We start from the raw sequence: 20,884 nt of genomic DNA, 5'->3' as shown, positions 1-20,884 counted from the left end.
AAGCATCCTTAGCCTAAGGGTATTTAAATTTGTGAAAATTAAGGATCACGCCCTTTTGCAAAGGGAGATAATTAGGAATTTATGAAAATTTTCGAGAAATTTTCAAAAATCTTCTTCTCATGAACCATAAGACCAGGAAAGCTGAAACTTGTGTGGAAGCATTCTCAGGTAGTGTAAATTCTAATTTGTGAAAATCATGACCCCCGAGGGTAGGGTGGGGCCACAATTGGGGGTCGAAATTTAACATAGGAATATATAGAGTAAATCTTTAAAAATCTTCTTCTCATGAACCATAAGACCAGGAAAGCTGAAACTTGTGTGGAAGCATCCTCAGGTAGTGTAAATTCTAATTTGTGAAAATCATGACCCCCAAGGGTAGGGTGGGGCCACAATGGGGGGTCGAAATTTAACATAGGAATATATAGGGTAAATCTTTAAAAATCTTCTACTCATGAACCATAAGACCAGGAAAGCTGAAACTTGTGTGGAAGCATTCTCAGGTAGTGTAAATTCTAATTTGTGAAAATCATGACCCTCGAGGGTAGGGTGGGGCCACAATGGGGGGTCGAAATTTAACATAGGAATATATAGAGTAAATCTTTAAAAATCTTCTTCTCATGAACCATAAGACCAGGAAAGCTGAAACTTGTGTGGAAGCATTCTCAGGTAGTGTAAATTCTAATTTGTGAAAATCATGACCCCCGAGGGTAGGGTGGGGCCACAATTGGGGGTCGAAATTTAACATAGGAATATATAGAGTAAATCTTTAAAAATCTTCTTCTCATGAACCATAAGACCAGGAAAGCTGAAACTTGTGTGGAAGCATCCTCAGGTAGTGTAAATTCACAGTTGTGAAAATCATGACCCCCGGGGGTAGGGTTGGGCCACAATGGGGTGTCGAAGTTTAACATAGGAATATATAAAGTAAATCTTTAAAAATCTTCCTTTCAGAAACTAATCAGCCAGGAAAGCTGAAACTTGTGTGGAAGCATCCTCAGGTAGTGTAAATTCATAGTTGTGAAAATCATGATCCCCAGGGGTAGGGTGGGGCCACAATGAGGTGTCGAAGTTTTATTACATAGGAATATATAGAGTAAATCTTTAAAAATCTTCTTCTCAGAAACTAATCAGCCAGGAAAGCTGACACTTGTGTGGAAGCATCCTCAGGTAGTGTAGATTCAAAGTTGTGAAAATCATGACCCCCGGGGGTAGGGTGGGGCCACAATGGGGGATCGAAGTTTTACATAGGAATATATAGAGTAAATCTTTAAAAATCTTTTTCACAGAAACTAATCAGCCAGTAAAGCTGACACTTGTGTGGAAGCATCATCAGGTAGTGTAGATTCATAGTTGTGAAAATCATGACCCCCGGGGGTAGGGTTGGGCCACAATGGAAGGTCAAAGTTTTACATAGGAATATATATGGTAAATCTTTAAAAATCTTCTTCTCAGAAACTAATCAGCTAGGAAAGCTTAAACTTGTGTGGAAGCGTCCTCAGGTAGTGTAAATTCAAAGTTGTGAAAATCATGATCCCCAGGGGTAGGGTGGGGCCACAATGGGGGTTCAAAGTTTAACAAAGGAATATATATGGTAAATCTTTAAAAATCTTCTTCTCAGAAACTAATCAGCCAGATGATTCTTTATAATTGTTAAGACTTTGGCCCCAGGACAATTCTTTGGCCTCACAAGAAGGTTCAGAGTTTATGTACGTTTATATCCCATATATAAACAATTGTTAAGGATCTTTTTGAGAACTGCAATACTCAACATATGGTATGACTATAAAATCGTCCTGTTAGAAAAGGGACTAATGATTATAAACATAAGAATATCCAGGGGAAAATGGATTTTATTTATACGGGATCTACATGTATTATTGTACATTGTCCAGATAGTTTGTATTATGACTCCATTAAGCTGATTTTATCATACCTATTGTTCCTCAGGTGAGCAATGTGGCCCATTGGCCTCTTGTTTAAATAAAGATTTTTTTAAATTTGATATCATGATGTTAATGTGCAACACGTATGTAAAGGCAAGCTTGGTTAATACAGTTTTAAATGCCTGAATAAATTTATGAATGAACAAGTTCCGGTATATCATTCTTATAACTTGAATATGTGTATATAAGATGCAAATAAATCTTGCATCAAATCTTTTTTTGCTGGATTGATAAAGTTTACAATATGTCAAAATCCACATAGTCACATTACACAATTTAAAATAATATACGTTCATATTGATATAGCAGGCAGACCATCGATTACAATAGCAAGCAACATGCTGTCTAGGTATCGTCAAATATACAAAGAAAATGAACCTTTATGTCACCAAATTTCATCGTTTTCATAGCATGCACATAAGTACATTTATCGGAATTAAGTGGTCATTTATAAAATATAATAGGACCTCTCTCTCTCTCTGCTGAATATTAGTATCATAATCATTCTGTTCACGCACATTCAGAAACGTTTGACAAGAAATTGGACAAAAAAAGAGTTTAATAAAAACATCTATAAAATTTGTTTGTAATCTGCTCTTGATTTGTCATTAGATTGAATAATGTTAAAACAGCGAAGATAACAACCATAAATTCCTAGTTGAAAGATTGTTGGTCGTTTCAGCGACCAATGGGCACCATGAAATAAACGATAAACCATTGGCTAATACGGTAACGGAAACGGCAGAGATTATTATCGATTCAATTGAATCTAGTTTTGATGAAAATGCAAGTATTAATGTAAAATTTCGAAACCATAATTCATCTTTGTCCAAGTTTTAAATGGATTCTAAAAAACTAAATTAGCTATAAAAAATACCTCTTTGAATATACATATACTTTATTCTTTATGAATCGAATAAGAACATATCATTATCAAAGAGACTAATTAACTGAACCAAGGACTAAATAGCCAATATATTTTTAAAAAATGGTCGATTTGTAGCTTTAAACTGAATTGAGCTTTGATGATGTTTTCATGTCCGGCGTTTGAAAGCCTTTTACATTACGACATCCACAGAGCCAATGGACTAATTTTAACTCATCAACTAAATGCACAAAACATCAACTGACAAAGAGTTTTCAGGTTGTTTAAGTGAGAACTAGAGCCGATGTTTGGGATGGATAACTGGTAAAACGCTCTCTCTAACGAATAAAAATACTGTAATATCAAAACAGTTTTATAATCTTCAGGATAACTGTTAGATTAAAATTAGATAAGGTCAAAATGGGATTGATCATAAGAGAGCTTAAAGTTCGTCATAAAAAAAAGACAACTCCTTAAATACCGATGTTCTGCTAAGGAACAAGTGTGCTATGGTTTGCCTTTGTAATCTACCTTCATATGATGTCTTTCTTCGGCTCGTTAATTTTATTTGAAAATGACATGCTTTTGTTAAATTTCGAATTAATAAATTCAGCTTCTTGCAAATCTTGAATAAATGAACGCGTCTTAGTGGTTTGGACTTTGGAAGAAAGGTTTTGAGCAATATTTATCATTTTGTTGAACTCTCTGAAAAAATGTTATCTTTAGATTTTAATTAGACAATTAAAAGATAATGAAAAAAGTGGAACTTTAAAAACTAAAATAAACCAACCTCATTTTCTTTGTAAATACTTGATTTCTAAAGGTTTGGGGTGACGTTCGTAGGTTACAGTGAAACAAAATCTCAATATAGAAAATATTCGCCATATACTAGTATTCGATTAGTTTAACCTTTCACGTTGTAGGTTTAACTCGAGATCTTATTTTACTCACAAAACGGCTCATTAGAGTCTGGGATCGTGATATTACACCTAAGAAAAAAATTTCGGTCATTCATCACTAACAATTTAATCGAAGATCAAGACTCTGAAGATGTCAAATTCAATTTAAAAGACCAGGAGCATTGGAATGGCATAATGCCAATAAATATGTGGTGTGATGAATACATTTTGATTTAAGACTTAGATTGGAGCTACCAATTTACCGGTATATGGAAGGACAAGAATGTACACTAATTGTATCTTTGACGAGAACATAAATTATTCATCATACCACTGATGCTGGTTTTTTTCTCAACGTATGCGTGTATGTCCGTGCATCAATTTCCCAGCTTATATCTGAACGCCCTACAAGGAGTAGTCAAGAACACAAGGTTAAATAATGATATTTCGTCATGTTTGTAATAACAGTCAAGACTGCAAGCAAAATATATCTAAACATAACACTATTTTGTCCATAAATTTTATGAAAAGTTTGCCCAACATATTCATAATTTAATTATAGTATAAAGTTTGTTTTTCCTGATTTCTTTTGACGTTTTAAGTATTATTAACCTTTGCTTTATATAGCGGTTTTTAAGCCTTTTTAAGTGAATTTATTAGCCATTTGTTATAGGCTAATGTTTTCAGCAGTACTGGTAGTACGTGTATTGATACAATGTCAAATCTAACAAAATTTCTGTAATCAGGTACTATGAAATATAAATATATATAAAACTAAGATACGTAATTACAAACATGTTCCAAAATTCAACTGTTTTAGATATTTCCTCATTTTGAAAATGTTCTATCTTTTCACACTCCTTGTCGAAACAAATTATTCATAGGCATGTCTGCATACTGACTGTGTGATAGCAACAGTATAAGTGCACCACATGAACAGTATTGTAACTTTAAGAAAAGGCAAAATGGAAGTAAACACATCAGGTAAACAAAGCTTCTTCTTTTTTATAAAAAAGATATAATCAATGAAAATATAAAGAAGGTTGCATGTTGATAATAAGTTTTATAGTACATCAATCTGATTCCTTAACAGATCTTTTACATACATTGACAACCGTCACTTTGTTTATGTGTTATGATTTTCCCAGTTCTTAATACTAGAATTATTACAGCATAAGAGAATCTAGATGAAGTAGCAATTACAGTAACTTTTATTGAGAAATTTTAGGTTTTTCCCGTGAATACGGAAAAAAGATTCTTGGGGATACATTTCCATTTTGAGTTATTATTTCTAAAAAAAAAATTTATCAACATTTTCACTTAAAAGATCAAAACGGCGTGAGAAGGACACCTTCAAGAGTCTCTTTCTCAAGTGACATGACAGAACAACAAAGCCAGAGAAACAGTGCTGTGAGTTTAAACCGAAATTCCTCGACATCTCCTCTGTACAGTTCTAAACAACTTCTGAAACAAAGTGTGTTAGAGAAATACACATCTTGTCGCTGGTTGGTGGCCTTTTCTTGTTTCATTACGGTCACGTGTTCGATAATGCTCCGTCAGTGTATCAGTATGGTGATTGTTTGTATGGAGTCCAATTATAAAGCTGGACAAGACGCAATGATAAACAAATCGAACACGACTACAAATGGAACTTTCTCACAGACACAAAGAGGGGTATATAACATTTCTACAGCTACAATATTTTCTGTGCACTTAGTTATTAAAAAACGCATTTTATTTGTACATTAAAGGTTATCATGATAGATGATTAGCACCTAATCGTGATTAAATGATTAATTGGGGTTAAAGTTACAAAAATGTCCCTTGAAGGTGTGGGACATACTGTGGGACAGCGAAGAGAAGGGCCTGATTCTACAGTCCTATTTCTACACGTTCCCGATCACCCCCCTGATCGCAGGTTACTTGTCCGGGAGGTTTAGCGGGAAAACAGTGGTGACCGTGATGACGTCATGCCTTATCATCTTGTCTGCCGTGTCCCCCATTGCTGCCACAGTCAGTCCCTACTTTGTCGTCGTTCTCAGGTGCTGCATCGGACTCTCCTCAGTAGGTCAATAGTAGTCTTTGGTAACTCTCTTCATATCGTTACCCTTTATGAATGATATCAAATAAAAAACGTCAAGAAAATATAACACATGTTTGTTATGTGCAAGTTTGATAGCTAAGAAAACAGAAAATTAATTCAATGAAATGTTGATTATTAATAACTAGAATTGATATCTGATTAACGTTAAGCATTAATTGCCCTTTACCAGGGAGGCCTTCAACCTAGTGTAACAGCCATTGTTTCCAAGTGGGCACCGGTGTCTGAGCGTGCGCAGATAGTAGCTGTCGCAAACGCAGGTACGAATAAAAAGATATTTCCTGTTGAGTTGCAAGTGCAATGCATCGATAGATACAAGTTAACCAAAAATTCAGAATTCCCAAAGTATTCAACATGGATTGTCTCAATTTGTAGATGGTTGGCACCTGCCTTAAAAAACAGCTATCAAAATAAAAAAAATTACGATTTGTCAATATTTTCCTTTAAGGTGTATCCCTATTCCAATGACGTCTTTATTAATAGTTCTGAATTTACTGCATTAAAAATATGATATTTTCAATATCATATTGGCCCGGAAATGAAATGTGTCTAGAAGGTTTTCATCTATTTAAGGTCAGACGCGACCTGTCTTCCTTTGTTTTCTTTTTTTATCTCCGCAATTTGAAGATTTCCACTTTATAATTGCAAAAATATAATTATATTCTTCTATTGGAATGTATAGTTTCAATTAAAAAAATACATTCTATGACTTTATAAGCGTTCAATTGCATTTCGCCTGCTAGTAAAAGAAAAAAAATCAAAATATTCCAACTCTGAACATACGCTGGTAATACACCCTGAAGTTTTGGGCATGGACATGCTTAAATGCAAATAAAGAAGAAATATGATATCAAGGAAATTTTTCTAAAACTGAGAAACGTCGTCTTAACTAGTTTAGGTTTCAAAATTCGTTGTTGATATGTATTGTAGTATTTACACGCACTGATTTTATCGCAAATTCAAATAAAAATCTTAAAGAAAATTTATTAATTACATTTTAAGGTTTAGATTGATTGAGCGGAATTTGGGTTTATGAATAATGAAAATGAGGTTGTAAACCACTACATTTTTAGATATTTTAATTGCTACATTTAAAAATTTTAAACCTTAAAACGAGCAAAATTCAGCCAGGTTAATACAAAAATTATTTGAAATCTGCAAATAAAACGTGCTATGAAAAAGGCTTCTGGTCAGAATAATTGCTATTCAAAATATGTATTTTTTGAAAGAAGTCAAAATTATAACAATTTGTTAGAAAAAAGACTAGCTTTGACGAAAAGGTTGCTGAGTGGGACCCATTTAAATATTTGGAAGCTAGTTTTTCGCTTCAGGTGTGCTCATCATATTTTCTGCGGGTAACCCCGTTTTACTACATCAATATTACAGAAAAGTCTTTAAATACTAGTCTATAGCTTAATTACATCATATCTTTGAATCAAGTAATCATACAATGTGGTATTAACTAAGTCTGACCTTGAGAAGATAGGTCATGATTAAAATCCTATTCTGTGCATTACTCGCGTACTAAGCTTAGTTTTATCAATATTAACGAAATCACACTGACTAGAGTTATTCAACATGCTAAGGAATATCTATACATTGCTTATCATTTAAGGTTTGATGATTGGCTCCATCATTACTTTTGCTTTCGCTGGATTTATTTGTTCCATTCCAATCCACAATGGCTGGCCTTTTATATTCTACGTCTTTTGTAAGTGCGTATTTGTCTGACTTCAATTTTTATTCTTTTTGGTAAATATATCCTAAATAGATATTACGTAGATGATGGAAAATCATTAAAAGTGTTTCGTTTTCTTGATTGTTTTTATCAACTGTCCCTAGAATCAATTTGTTGCTTAGGTATATGTAACGTCCTGTCCCTGGTCATGTGGATGTGGTTGGTGTACGACAGACCAGACGAACACCCCCGGATCACGTGGAAAGAACGTGTTCTCATCAACTACAAACGAAGGGACAGCACTCTCGAAAAAGTAGATAGAAAGTAAATCATTGTATGGTAAATGCAAGATTTAAGAATGTTCATAAAACCTGTATAAAAAATTCAGTTTACATTTTACCATTCTAAATTCCAGATGCCTTCACCCCCTTGGATGAAGATTTTAATGTCTGGACCGTTTTGGGGACTTCTTTTCGCCCACATGTCTCATGGATTTTTATTCACTACCATCGGGACTTTTCTTCCTCTTTACATGGCTGATGTGTTAAAGTTCGACATTGCGACGGTAAGTCATCAGCTAAATGCTGCAAACGTTGAATAACTGGTTTATTACAGTGAACCTATTTATAGATCATCGTATGTTGATATCTTTAATAGTAACATTGTTTCAGAATGGTCTGTTGTCCTCTCTGCCGTTTATCGGTCGGTTTATCGGTTCTCTGGGGAGCGGGATGCTGGCAGATAACTTGATGACAAAGGAGATTCTCTCAGTGACCGCCACTAGAAAAATTTTCCACGTCTCGGGTACGTTCTTGACTATAGATTCCATATCTTTATGGCATGTTTCTTATAAAAAAAAGTTTTGTTTCTTTCAAAAAAATATATGCGTTAATGTATTAAAGTGGGTTATTTTCATGTGTGGTATTTTCTCTGAAAAGCTAGAATCCAAGAATACAATAAAAAAAAAACGTATGGTAATTCAATCACAATCTAGTAGAGAAAAAAAGGCAAAAAGAGATTACCTAACATTTGATTAGAACAAGAGTTGTTAATGATACAAACACTAGCCAAATCTACTATGATGTTCGTATCAATTGTGGCTTTACATTGAACTCAACGTCATCAGTGATTCGAAAATTTCGTCAGAAAGTTATCCAAAAAGTTACTCACAATTTCAAGAAATAGCACAAATTTTTCACTGGATTGATTTGTAAAAAGATACAATTTCAACTGTTGGATTTAACAGGTATGGTGTTGTCTGCACCTTTCCTGATTTGGATGAGTTACATGGGGCCTGACGAGAGGACAAGCGCAGTAATACTATTGGTGACGTATTGGACAGTTCAATCTCTTAATAATTCGGGATTTCGAGTGAACCATATCGACATTGCTCCAAGGTATTTGTTGCAACGTGTTGGTTTTTTTTTAAATTCGTTAGAAGGATAATACATCTCAAGCGACAACAACAAAAAAATGAATAAAATTATACAAATTTCTATGACTAAAGTACTGAATTGGTAGCCTAACAAATTGAATTATTATCAAAACGAATTAATATAGACTGTGTATGGCCAAATCGGTTTTTTGTCCTTCAGATTTGCTGGTGTCCTGAACGGTATGACCACAACATTAGCTTCAGTAGCCGCCTTACTGTCTCCCATCATCACATCTGAACTTACAAAAAGTGTAAGCTTATAAACAATCTTAAAAGAAACGAAAACACGTCAGTCAATTCATTAACCGAATAGTTTATTCAGGACGAGTGATCTCTCTTTAGAGAGTTAATGAGATTTAACAACCAATTGCAGGAAACAGCTATTTTCTTTAAAAATATTTGTACACTTTAAACTTGTTAGGGTACACAGGAGGAGTGGCAGACCGTGTTCTTCATTTGTACGGGGGTGGGGCTGGCAGGTGCCCTAGCCTTCCTGGTTCTGGGCAGCGGAGTGGAGCAGGAATGGGCAAGAGACCCCAGTATGAACGCTGAGTTTGATGTTTACACCATTGACGAGAGAAAACAAAGTATTGACGAACCACACGCTACTGAGGAAGAAAAAGAATGTCAGATTGGGAATGACAGAAACGATGGGATAAACTCTGTCCATGAAAATCGAAATGGACATGTAAACGCAGGCTTTGATGAGCAAATTAACGAAATTATAGAACATGTTAAGCTGTCCTCCTCGTTCAGAAGTCAATCACGTGATCTAAACGTACCAATTCGGACTTGTGAGGAAACATGTAGAGAGATGACTAGGGAGCAAATTGAATCAGATATAGAACTGGAACAGAGGGCAGCATCAAATGGCCTCAGTAAAATTGGTGCTCACAATCAAATCAACCCGAATGTCCTGCAGGACAAACACGAAGGATTAAAGCTGAATGCAATGAAAACTGGGACATCAGAGAATGGTAAAGAAACATCCACGTTTTTGCAGAGGACTAAACACTCGAGAGAAAACCTTAGATTGTATTTACCGAACCATGTTGAACATGTACCCACAGATTCCAAAGCCAGTGGGGAATCTATTTCATATCGGTTTTCAACACATTTGTAATGAATTATCAATAAAACAGAAAATAATGATAAATATGGAGTTTTATTGTTTCGGTCAATAGTTGCAAACAAATCGAGATTCGGTCAATAATTGCAAACAAATCGAGATTCCAAATTATTTGAATGACTTTATGAAAGAAACTGAATTTATTTTTTTGTTGTATCAATTTTAAAAAAAAACTTTTATGACTCGATGTACCTGAAATAAAAGATAAAGGGAAATTAGATGTAATTTGAATGAAATAATCACAACTACTTAGACATCAACCAGAATTTCGATCAAGTCGACTTTCATATTTTAGCATCATAATATAAAGTTAATGATTATCTTTTTTTCAAGGATTGGCTATTAGAAGCAAATAGAAACTTTTATATATTTTAACTTCAGGGTATTCTTATCTAGATCTGATAGCTTAATATGCTTTTCAAAGAGCCTATACACCATTTGAATCCAAGGTTCATCCAATGGAGCAGAAAGCGGGAACTCATTATTTCATTTGTACAGTCGTAGATAATCGTTAAGTGACACTTTGATCTCAGTTTTATTAGTTTGATACAACTAATTCAATGAACAACAAGTTTATTGAATGAGCTGTGGCCTTGCTGTGGGACAAAAAAATCGTTAGAAAAGACGCCAATAGTATTCTACGATCTGTGTCAACCCAAACGGTTTGATTGTAAACAAAACTGTAAATTTCAAGAAGAAGTGATTTGGGAATTAAAGCCGAGATTGAGTCGTAATTGAATCGTATATCGTTTAACTTATTGACAAGAGCGCTCGAATGATGTCATGGGAGTTTAGTTACATTTAAAAACTTACCAATGTTGCAATTGTGAGTAGTCTACATAGCCTCTGTGGTCATGTTTTATTGAATGTTTAAATACTTAATGTATATGCCGGTGCTAAGATTTTTAACGTTTTCACAATGGAATCACATTGAATATACCACACTGCAAAAAAAAAACCCAAAACAAAAAACTAAAAAAAAAAAAAAGAAACAAAAAAGAAACAAAACAAGACAAAAAAAAAAACTCACACAAAAACCAAAATAAATGAATAAATAAATTGAAATAAAAAAAAAACAATAAAAAATAACAATTTCCCACAGCATGTCAAGTATCAACATCCTTAAGGTCACAGTTTTTAACTTGTGACAGTATAGACAGTGCGCGATTTTCAAGCACGTTTATAATGATATTTTTCTCATTTATCCTAAATGACATTTTTACTCTAAAAAGGTGTTTAAACTCACATTCAGAAAACAGATCCCACTATGAGAGATACAATTATAATAAAGACAATGTTTTTAAAACTCATCTTGTTTTGTTTTTAGAATATTTATCACTACAAGAGGCCCATGGGCCACATCGCTCACATGAGCAACAATATGTTTGATAAAATCAGCTTAACAGTCATTATTCAAACTATTTGGACAATGTAGTATAATACATGTAGATCCTGTATAAATAACAGTCCATTTTTTCCCTCGATATGTTTATAATCATCTTTTTCTAAAAGGATGATTCTATAGTCATATCACCTGTTCAACTTTGCAGTTCTCAAAAAGATTCTAAACATTTGTCTATATATGGTATATAAACCTACATCAAACTCTGAACCCCATGTGAGGCTCAAGAATATTCCAGGGGCCAAGTCTAAACACTTTGAAAGAATCAGCAATATGTCAAAATACTTGCATATAAGTAAAACCATACATTATAACATTTCATTTTTTTGGAATTTTCCTTTGTAAAATTGGAATCCCAATGTGGCCTCACCCTACTCCTCAATATTTTGCTTTGAAAGAATTTAAATCTGCATTATCTGAGGTTGCTTTCAGTAAAGTTACAGCTTTTCTAAGCAAGTGGTATTAAGAAAAAGATATTTTAATTTTTTTTTTCTATTTTTAAAATCCTGTGTAAATTTTTACCCCCCCCCCTTCCCCCCGGGACTATGATTTGAACAAACTTGAATCTATCCCACCTGAGGATGCATATGCTTTCTCACAAGTTTCAGCTTTCCTGTCTGATTGGTTTCTAAGAAGAAGATTTTAAAAGGTTTACATTATATTTTCCTATGTAAAAGTTCGACCCCCCCCCCCCTTGTAACTCCACCCTACCCCGGGGTCATGATTTTCACAAACTTGTATCTAGTATCTACACTGCATAAAGATGCTTCCGTTAAAGTTTCAGCTTTCTTGGCTGATTATTTCTGAGAAGAAGAATTTAAAAATTTTTACCTATATATTCCAATGAAAGCTTTGACCCCCCCCCCCCTCCCATTGTGGCCACACCTTACCCCCGGATACCATGATTTTAACAAACTTGAATCTTCACTACATGAGGATGCTTCCACACAAGTTTCAGCTTTTCTGTCCAAACGGTTTTTGACAAAAAAAAAATTAAAAGATATACACTACATGTATATATTCCTATGTAAAAGTACGACCCTCCATTGTGGCCCTTCCATTTCTCTAGGGGTGATTGTTTTCACAACTTTAAATCTACAATACATGAAGATATTTCCACATAGATTTCAGCTTTCTTGGCTGATTATTTTGGAGGAGAAGATTTTTAATGTTAACTTCAACCCCCCCCCCCCCCATTGTGGCCCCACCTTACCTTACCCGGGGGCCATGGTTTTAACAAACTTGAATCTACACTACCTGAGGATGCTTCCACACAAGATTCAGCTTTTCTGACCAAATGATTTTTGAGAAGAAAATTCTAAAAGATTTATACTATATATTCCTATGTAAAAGTAGAACCCCCCCCCCCCATTGTGACCCCACCCTTCCCCCGGGGACCATGATTTTAACAAACTTGAATTTACACTACATGAGGATGCTTCCACAAAAGTTTCAGCTTTCCTGACTGATTGGTTGCTGAGATGATTATTTTTAAAGATTTACTCTATATAAAATTTCAACCCCCATTGTGACCCCACCTTACCCCCGGGGACAATGATTTGAACAAACTTGAATCTACACTATCTGAAGATGCTTTCACACCACACAAGTTTCAGATTGTCTGGCCGGATGTTTCTGAGAAGATTTTTGAAAAATATCAACAATTTTTCAATAAATCCTAATTATCTCCCCTTGAAAGAAAGCATGGCCCTTCGTTTTAACAAACTTGAATCTCCCTTACCCAATGATGCTTTGTGTCAAGTTTTGTTGAAATTGGCTCAGTGGTTCCGGAGAAGAAGTCGAAAATGTAAAAAGTTTACAGACATACGGACGGACAGACAGACGGACGCCGGACAAAAAGTGATCAGAAAAACTCACTTGAGCTTTCAGCTCAGGTGAGCTCAAAAGGGAAAATTTACATTTTCAATCACAAATTTTGATGAATAGAAAATTGTATAAATAATACGTCATTAAATGTTTGTTTACATAAAAAAAATTAGATAGCTTACATGTTGTAGTTGATGTCTGTGGGTTTTGGTTATTATTTATTTATTTTCTCACTTTTAGCAACTGCCATTTTACATATGTGCATAAATTAATTTTGGTAAAAGAGCAGCATATCTCTTTTCATGAAGCAAACAGTATACAAGTACTTATATGATCTACATTTAGCCGGCTATAGGGATTATTGCTTCAACATGAGATACGTTGCGTTGGGTATTTGTTAAAAATACACATCCACAGCATCATGACAAGGAGCTCTGGGATATAGGCCCTCCTCTACTGACCAATTCGTATGTTTGTCATTTGCACTACAACCAGTGTAAATCAAATGCAGTTAAACGTGTTAAATATGAATTCTAAATAATTTATTTACTGACCGGGTCGGTCAATAAACGCCCAATTTTGAAATATTCATAAGCACGTGATCAGACAAGCTTATTTTAGTACGTACACAAGATGTGACGCAAAAAACGTGGTTGGTCCGTTGGCCGTGGAATAACAACGCATTCGAGAAGAAAAGAAAGAAAGAAACAGTTTGACAGAGAATGTTGTAAAATGAGAATCTTTAAAGTATGAAAATAATGATCAATGGCAATAGAGCTCGCATCGATTGTAATCGATAGCGATACGCAATCATCTCATAAAATGTAGATAACAATATCTGATATTTTGTTAGCACATAAACCTGTTTATATGAATTCAAACAACTGTAAACAAACCTGTCGTACTACCTCACTCTGCATGCTGCCTTTCTGAATTACATGCACAAATCCACCTCAAACGTTAACCGTTTATGGATATGCATTGGTAGATCGCCGTTATTCATTTTCAAATTATGTCTAGTACCTCGTTAATATTTATCAAAAAATTGCAAATTTTTCTATAAACTTCTATTTCATATAACTAGTCATGCTGACACAGTTTGAGTGTGGTTTTCAACATCACAAACATGCCGTTTAAAACGGCATATATACCTTCAAAAATTGCTAGTTTTTAATCTTTTCTTGTTTCCTTATTCAAAGGAAGCTTGTAAACAATTTACAGAGGCAAAGAACACCAGCATATTATTTATCGATGTTAACAAATAAATAGTTTTACTTTTGTCTTTATTAAGAAACATGTATAGATATTGCTGAATAGATAGAAATTAAAATCAAATGAATGCGGCAAACCATTGTGTTTACGATTAACTCACAGAAATAATCTGATTTAAAAGACACTTTTATCAGTACTTAATACCTTTGTAAACATAAATGTGGCACGCACGAGCTTTCATTGCATATCAATACATTACAAACTTGATGTATGGCTTGTTACTCGACCAGTGACACTCAATTTTTTGCATATTGTTAGGTATACCACAATCATACATCGTAAATAATGAAAATGAAAAAAAATATAAATATTTGTTAAAAATTTCAGATGAAATCGTGACCCAGGCCCTGTAATGCTTCATAAATCAGAGAAACAAACCTTCTACGGTTCTCAGCATACGTGCATATTGACTCGTCATTTTCTATTGTGTTGTCTAGATTCATTGATCAGAAACCTCTTTTTGACAAAAACAGAAATAAATTGCAACAAAGATTGAATTTTTAGCGACTTGAAAACCGCTGATTGTGAATACGTGACACGTCCTCTATTTGTGTGCCGAACCTCGGCGATGAAAAATGAGCGAAACAAGGCTCCTCCGATTTCTCATTTAAAAAACAAAGTGTTATTGGAAATCATCTTTGAGATAATGATATCAAATTTATAAATGTCACAAAATACCTACGTTCCAAATATACCGTTTATAAACTATGCACACCATGTACAAGTAATTGAATGAGTGGTCGTGGCAATTTGTCATATTTATTTAAGAAGATTTATATATATATATACATATATATATATATATATATATATATATATATATATATATATATATATATATATATATATATACACACACACACCTTTTTAAGTCTGTGGATCAGTTGAATGAAAAGACCTACATAAACGCACGTTGTATTATCACTCCATCGTCTTATGTCCAACTGTCATCGACTCCATCTTCAAAAAAATATTATTTATTACAGATAAAATAAAAATAATAAAACACACAAATGACAAAAAGATATTTTCACAACTGTACTTTACTGTTAAAATGGTCTTGTAAATAAGAACTTCGTGAAACACCTGATTCCGAGATTAATAAAATCAACAGTTCAAATAACAAAGCTTTTCTCCTTGAAAACAGAATTGAATCCAGGAACTATCGAGGATGGGAAACTACCATGATTAACATTGTTTGTATAAAAATTAAGGTATACGTTTACACAGAATGAAAAACTGACGATAATGAAAAACCATCTATTGTGTGTTGTAGACCTTTGGTGGTAGTGTTATTTTCACTTTCAAAAAAGCAGGTCAATGACCTACTTTTTCAGTTAATGGCCATTGAGTATTTTTGTTGTTGAAAATTTTAGAATAATTCCTAAAAGTTTTACACTATGATTGAGATTTTCTTAATTGTGAAAAGAATAACAAATTGCTAAGCTCTTTTAAAAATAAAATACAGTTTAAGAATGGCAGTGGCAAGAAATAGATACAAAGCAATAAGTTTTCATTTACCGTTTTTATATTCCAGTCCGAATTTCCTCTATCAGTTTTCAAATCTCCACCCATTTTTGATTCAATATAACCAAAAAAAAAAAACCCCGAATGAAGATAATAATAAATCATTTATAGTATTAAGGAAGGAGTCTTTTCGTTATCAAACATATTTCTTATAATAAGAAATTCATGAAATTTCGACACAGTCAAACAGATTATATTACCAAATGATTCTATCAGTGAAATCAAATTTGACTTTTTTGTTTTCGCATAAAGGTCAGGTCAAGGTCACTAGGTTTTTCCTCAACGTAAAGGATGATATATATAGATAAGTGTAGCTCTTTTTAGTTCTGTAGATATTTGTTTAAGATTTGAAGATTCTATTTTTCAATGAAATGATAGAATATCGGAATGTCTATCAGCTTATACTACTAAATTGGAATAAATATTTATACTCAAATTGATATTGCTTAGCCTGCATTTCCTCTAATTTTCTTAAATTTTGAAGAAATTTTGATTATTTTTTTATGCTTCCAATAATAAAATATTTCTTATTTTTATGTATTCTGAAGACTTTATATAAAGATATAAATTGAGAAAAGCTAATATATTGACCATTCAGTAAGAGAGAAAAACTGATTTTAGTGATTTTTTCACAAAAATCAATGTTTAGAACGCTTTAAAAAGCTTATAAAAATGTTATTTGATAGGCAAATCATATTTTAAAAACAAATTCTGAAACCCAGGTATCATATCATTAGTTCACATAGGTAAAAGAATCCAATATTAATGTTATTGTTTTTAAAATGCTAAAACAGACTCATAAATCTGCAGCAATTCTGAATTGCGAAATGTGATATTTTCCTACGTCAATATTACGCCAAAAATAAAATCCCTGTTAGATTCTAAACATTGATTACTTTTTCTATGCCAAGTTGTACGATAGTAAAAAAGAAAGAAAAATATACTATTTTAATTTCCTTTCATCTTGATTTAATGAACAATTAATCAAATTTACGTTTGACAAGTCAAAAAGCAGAAAAGACTCCTTCCTGAAACTAAGTACATTGATCTTACTCTGCCGCATCTAAATTCCCATGAGGTCAATGATCAAAATTTTGAGATATGGTGTCTTTCATCGTTTTTAAGCATTTTTCAATATTTTTGTATTGTATGCCATACGATCATCTAAATGAAAACATGAGATATTACCAACAGAAAATATGTAAAATTATATTGACTAACATATAAAATCTTAACTTTAAATAGTGCAGTACTATCAAAAATATTTCAGAGAAAAACAAAATCTAAAAATTATACTCCGAATTTCCTCTGATCTGCTAAAAGTCCACTTTGTTTGAGCTTATTTCCATAATATAGTAAAAATATCGAAGGTTGTGTCAAAAATATTTCATTTCATTAATGTTTTTTGTGTTTAGAACAAATTATACTCATGATATTTAAATTTATAACAATCCGGATTTGAGAACTCAAAACCTGAGTAAACAACGTCCTAAATAGCCAATACAGATTGTGTATTTAAAATATTGAGAGAAAAAACATTCAGTAAAACACTTAATCATTAAAAAAATATTTTTTTCTTAGATCAATTTATTTTTCTTTCGTGTGAAAATACCTTCGTCGCAAATTGTAGACAAAATGTGCTAGTTTCTTCAAAGACGTAATGGCTAATGCAACCCTCGTCAAATATCGGGACGTACGGCTGCATCAGATTCTCTCTTCTCAGAAAATCGGATCAGATACTGGGATGTTAAAAGCTGAAGCGCTGCTAAACATTAAAGTCTTGTTTTAATGATGGCATTTAGGAAAGTTCGTAAGGTAACTGAAGTAGAAATTCATCTTTGACCATTTCTTGAGCATTGATCACATAAAAGGACCTTCATCAATGAACAGTAATTATACAGAGGGGATCATACACTGGTCGCGGTAATGGCGTATTCCTTTAATCAACAGTCCCCTCACGATAGTACTCCGACATAATTGATGCTTTCAAACACTAAGTCATCGACAACAATCAAGTATTTCATCGTACATGTATATTTTTAATTTATTTTTCAATTCAAATGTATATTATTTTTTGGTAAAGGTTCAAAATATAATTTCTTCTTAAAGGGGCCAAGGCATGGCAGATATGTTTTATTTTTCATGAATGGAATGGTTTCATTTGAATGATTGACAATAATTGAATGTTAGAAGTCAAGTTACAAGCATGATACAGCGACCAGAATTCATTGTTATGTAAACAATAATATAAGGTAAAAATTACCATTGCTTTTGACAAAATGATTCGTGACAAAAAATAAACTAATCTAATGTGTTTATAAATACATGTACTTTTATCAACAAAAAGTATCGTTTGATTGAACTTATACCGACACAACACATATGTAAACAATAACAAGACTCGAGCTTTGCATAAAAAACAAAGAATTCTGACCTCTGTATTTTGCTTGTAACTCGATACTTGACTTTCAAATTTGAACAAAGCATAAAAAATTCCAATACACAAAACTGAAAAGACGCACTTTTTCTTTCTATTCATAATAAACTTGCTTGTGGAATTCATAACAAATAATATCAGTTACACCATTTCATCAGGATATGAACAGAGGTAAATCTTCTTAAGTATGTAATTTATATATAGAGAAAGAGACAGGGAAATTACAATTTCATACTCCAAGACATTTATCACTGCAAATCAAGTAATGATCCTGCATCGCTGTATAAAGATGTTTTTGACATGAAAAATAATCATCTTACATCTTTACATGCAGCGGGTTTTTTTGTTAAGACAAAAAAAACATTGGTTGCGTATGTATTCATTTCTTGAGGAATTACAGAGGCCAGTCGATTTAATTATTTGATTATTAAATCGTATAAAATGTTAAGGTATACGTTTACTCAGAATGAAAACAAATTCGAAACTGAAAACTCATACCCTGAGTAAACAACGCCCTTAAATATTTTTTTTTATGTACATGTAAAAATTGTTTCTTCGAAGTTCAGCAATAAAAGATGACGGAATTGTTTTTAACCCTAAATATAGTCAGTTGAATAGAAGTATCAGATTTAATTCAGAAAGTATTTTTTGGAATTTTCTTTTAATATTAAATAAACATTATGCCATTTTTGGCCCCATAAAACCATTTTTTTATGAATGATGATTCTATCGTCGTACATTTGCAATTTCTATGACTAAACTACCTCTTAAATATATGTACTAGTGGAAACAGTATTGATCAGATAGCGCACGATTTCTTCATTAAGCAGGGAGCAATATAATTTGATTTAATACTATTAGGATGTAATACGCCAAGAGCAATTCATGTTTTAGTGTTGATAGTTGCAAATAACACTGTATCGAATTGATAATGTAGTTCATATTCCCGAAGGCCATGCAAATATATTTTGCCTTCTTTTTTCAATTTTCATATGCGTTTTGTGTTTTATGCACAAAGTGAAAAAAATTGATCTTGAGTAAGTCCATTTCGCTGTCATTTGAAAATCAAAATTAATCTTTTATTCATGTTTTTCCAAAAACCATCGCTTTATTTTCATCGGTTGTGAAAATACCGGCATTTTATCAGTATTAAGGTCATGATCTAGTAAATGGTTCCAGGGTGTCTTTCCGATTCTAGAACCATTATGACGTCACAATTGATTTGAAGAATTTTTTCCGGTACTTTACGGCTTTAAAGGAATTATGTAGAAAAGTAAACATTTTCTTGACATTTTATGTTATATCATGGGAAAAGTAATCCCAATACCTATATTCAATTTGACATCATTTTAACGAGGAGGGCAAGAGCTAGTTTGATTCCGTTTTTGGAGAGACTGTAGGCATTCTAGATATATCTAGATATATTTTATTAATAAAAAATGAAAAAAAAACTCCGAAATTTGTTCCTCGTTTCCTTGATATTTCATAGAAAATGACAGTCTTAAACATGATCTTTCATTGTGTTTACAAAATTAAATGTTTAGCCCCGGTACACCCTATCAAACAAAGCTATCCTTATGAAGTATCATTGAAAGAATTTATATCTTAAATTTTATTTTAAAGGCACCATTCATTTACTAGATCTTGACCTTTAAGAACTTCCTCACTTTCTAGAAATATTAGCAGATCAAATAATCACACTGTTAGGGGCTTGATAAAAAGGGCTATTCAGTATGTAAAACCCCTGCAATAAAATGCAGTCATCTTTAAAGTAACTGTAATAAAGAATTGTTGAAAATAGAATTCATACTTCTATTACGCAACGTGTAATAACAGTAATAGACAGCATGTTAAATAGTTCATCATGATATGAACTTGGTTGATACGTGATCAGATCTACAGGGCTTCACAGGATTTGATCCCCTGACCAACCAAGTTCGTATCCCGGTTAACTTTTTAACTTGCTGTTTATTTCTTTAGTGAACTTTTTAATGACGTCAAAATGATAACCGCAGGCGCTTATCGGTTGCAATTTTGTAAACATAAAAACACCGTTATATGAATGATTCTAAACGATTTGCCATTCTCAAACGTAAATATAAGTAATAAACAGCGATGTTAAAAAAAATTGCCGGGATGTGAACTTGGTTTGTACGTGATCAATCTTTTAAGCTTTTTAAATTGCTCATTGTGATGTCATAAAAAGTTTTCACAGAATTGCAAATGTATATTTAAGAACGACAGACCCTATTCCATTTGCGCAGATATATCGCGCAGCGAAAAGAAGTGATTGTTACTAACATCGAAATCTCAATATTACGTCGCAATTACTAAAAGTCAATGAAAAATCGCTTATGATGCAATATACA

At 32.9% G+C, this 20,884-nt stretch overlaps 1 protein-coding gene across 1 annotated transcript; it reads left to right on the top strand.

Moving 5' to 3' along the window:
• Nucleotides 1-4,622: 4,622 nt before the first annotated feature.
• On the top strand, nt 4,623-10,060 carry LOC128190810 (sialin-like). Its single transcript, XM_052863011.1, has 11 exons — nt 4,623-4,691; nt 5,035-5,381; nt 5,538-5,771; nt 5,981-6,068; nt 7,424-7,519; nt 7,669-7,799; nt 7,902-8,051; nt 8,158-8,290; nt 8,733-8,883; nt 9,082-9,172; nt 9,343-10,060. The coding sequence occupies exons 1-11, from the start codon at nt 4,640-4,642 to the stop codon at nt 10,042-10,044; spliced, it is 2,175 nt and encodes a 724-aa protein (XP_052718971.1). The 5' UTR covers nt 4,623-4,639; the 3' UTR covers nt 10,045-10,060.
• The last annotated feature ends 10,824 nt before the right edge of the window (nt 10,061-20,884 follow it).

The sequence above is a fragment of the Crassostrea angulata genome, chromosome 6, assembly GCF_025612915.1.
Source record: "Crassostrea angulata isolate pt1a10 chromosome 6, ASM2561291v2, whole genome shotgun sequence".
NCBI classification, from domain to species: Eukaryota; Metazoa; Mollusca; class Bivalvia; order Ostreida; family Ostreidae; genus Magallana; species Magallana angulata.
The sequence above is the reverse complement of the archived record's forward strand: the minus strand, read 5'-3'. Positions and strand labels throughout refer to the sequence as shown.

Excerpts from the sequence above, each read along its gene's own strand:
- LOC128190810 (XM_052863011.1), top strand. The coding sequence starts at position 4,640 with ATGAACAGTATTGTAACTTTAAGAAAAGGCAAAATGGAAGTAAACACA. Across the intron at positions 6,069-7,423 it reads AGTAGCTGTCGCAAACGCAG|GTTTGATGATTGGCTCCATC; the intron begins GTACGAATAAAA and ends TTATCATTTAAG. Across the intron at positions 8,052-8,157 it reads TAAAGTTCGACATTGCGACG|AATGGTCTGTTGTCCTCTCT; the intron begins GTAAGTCATCAG and ends ACATTGTTTCAG.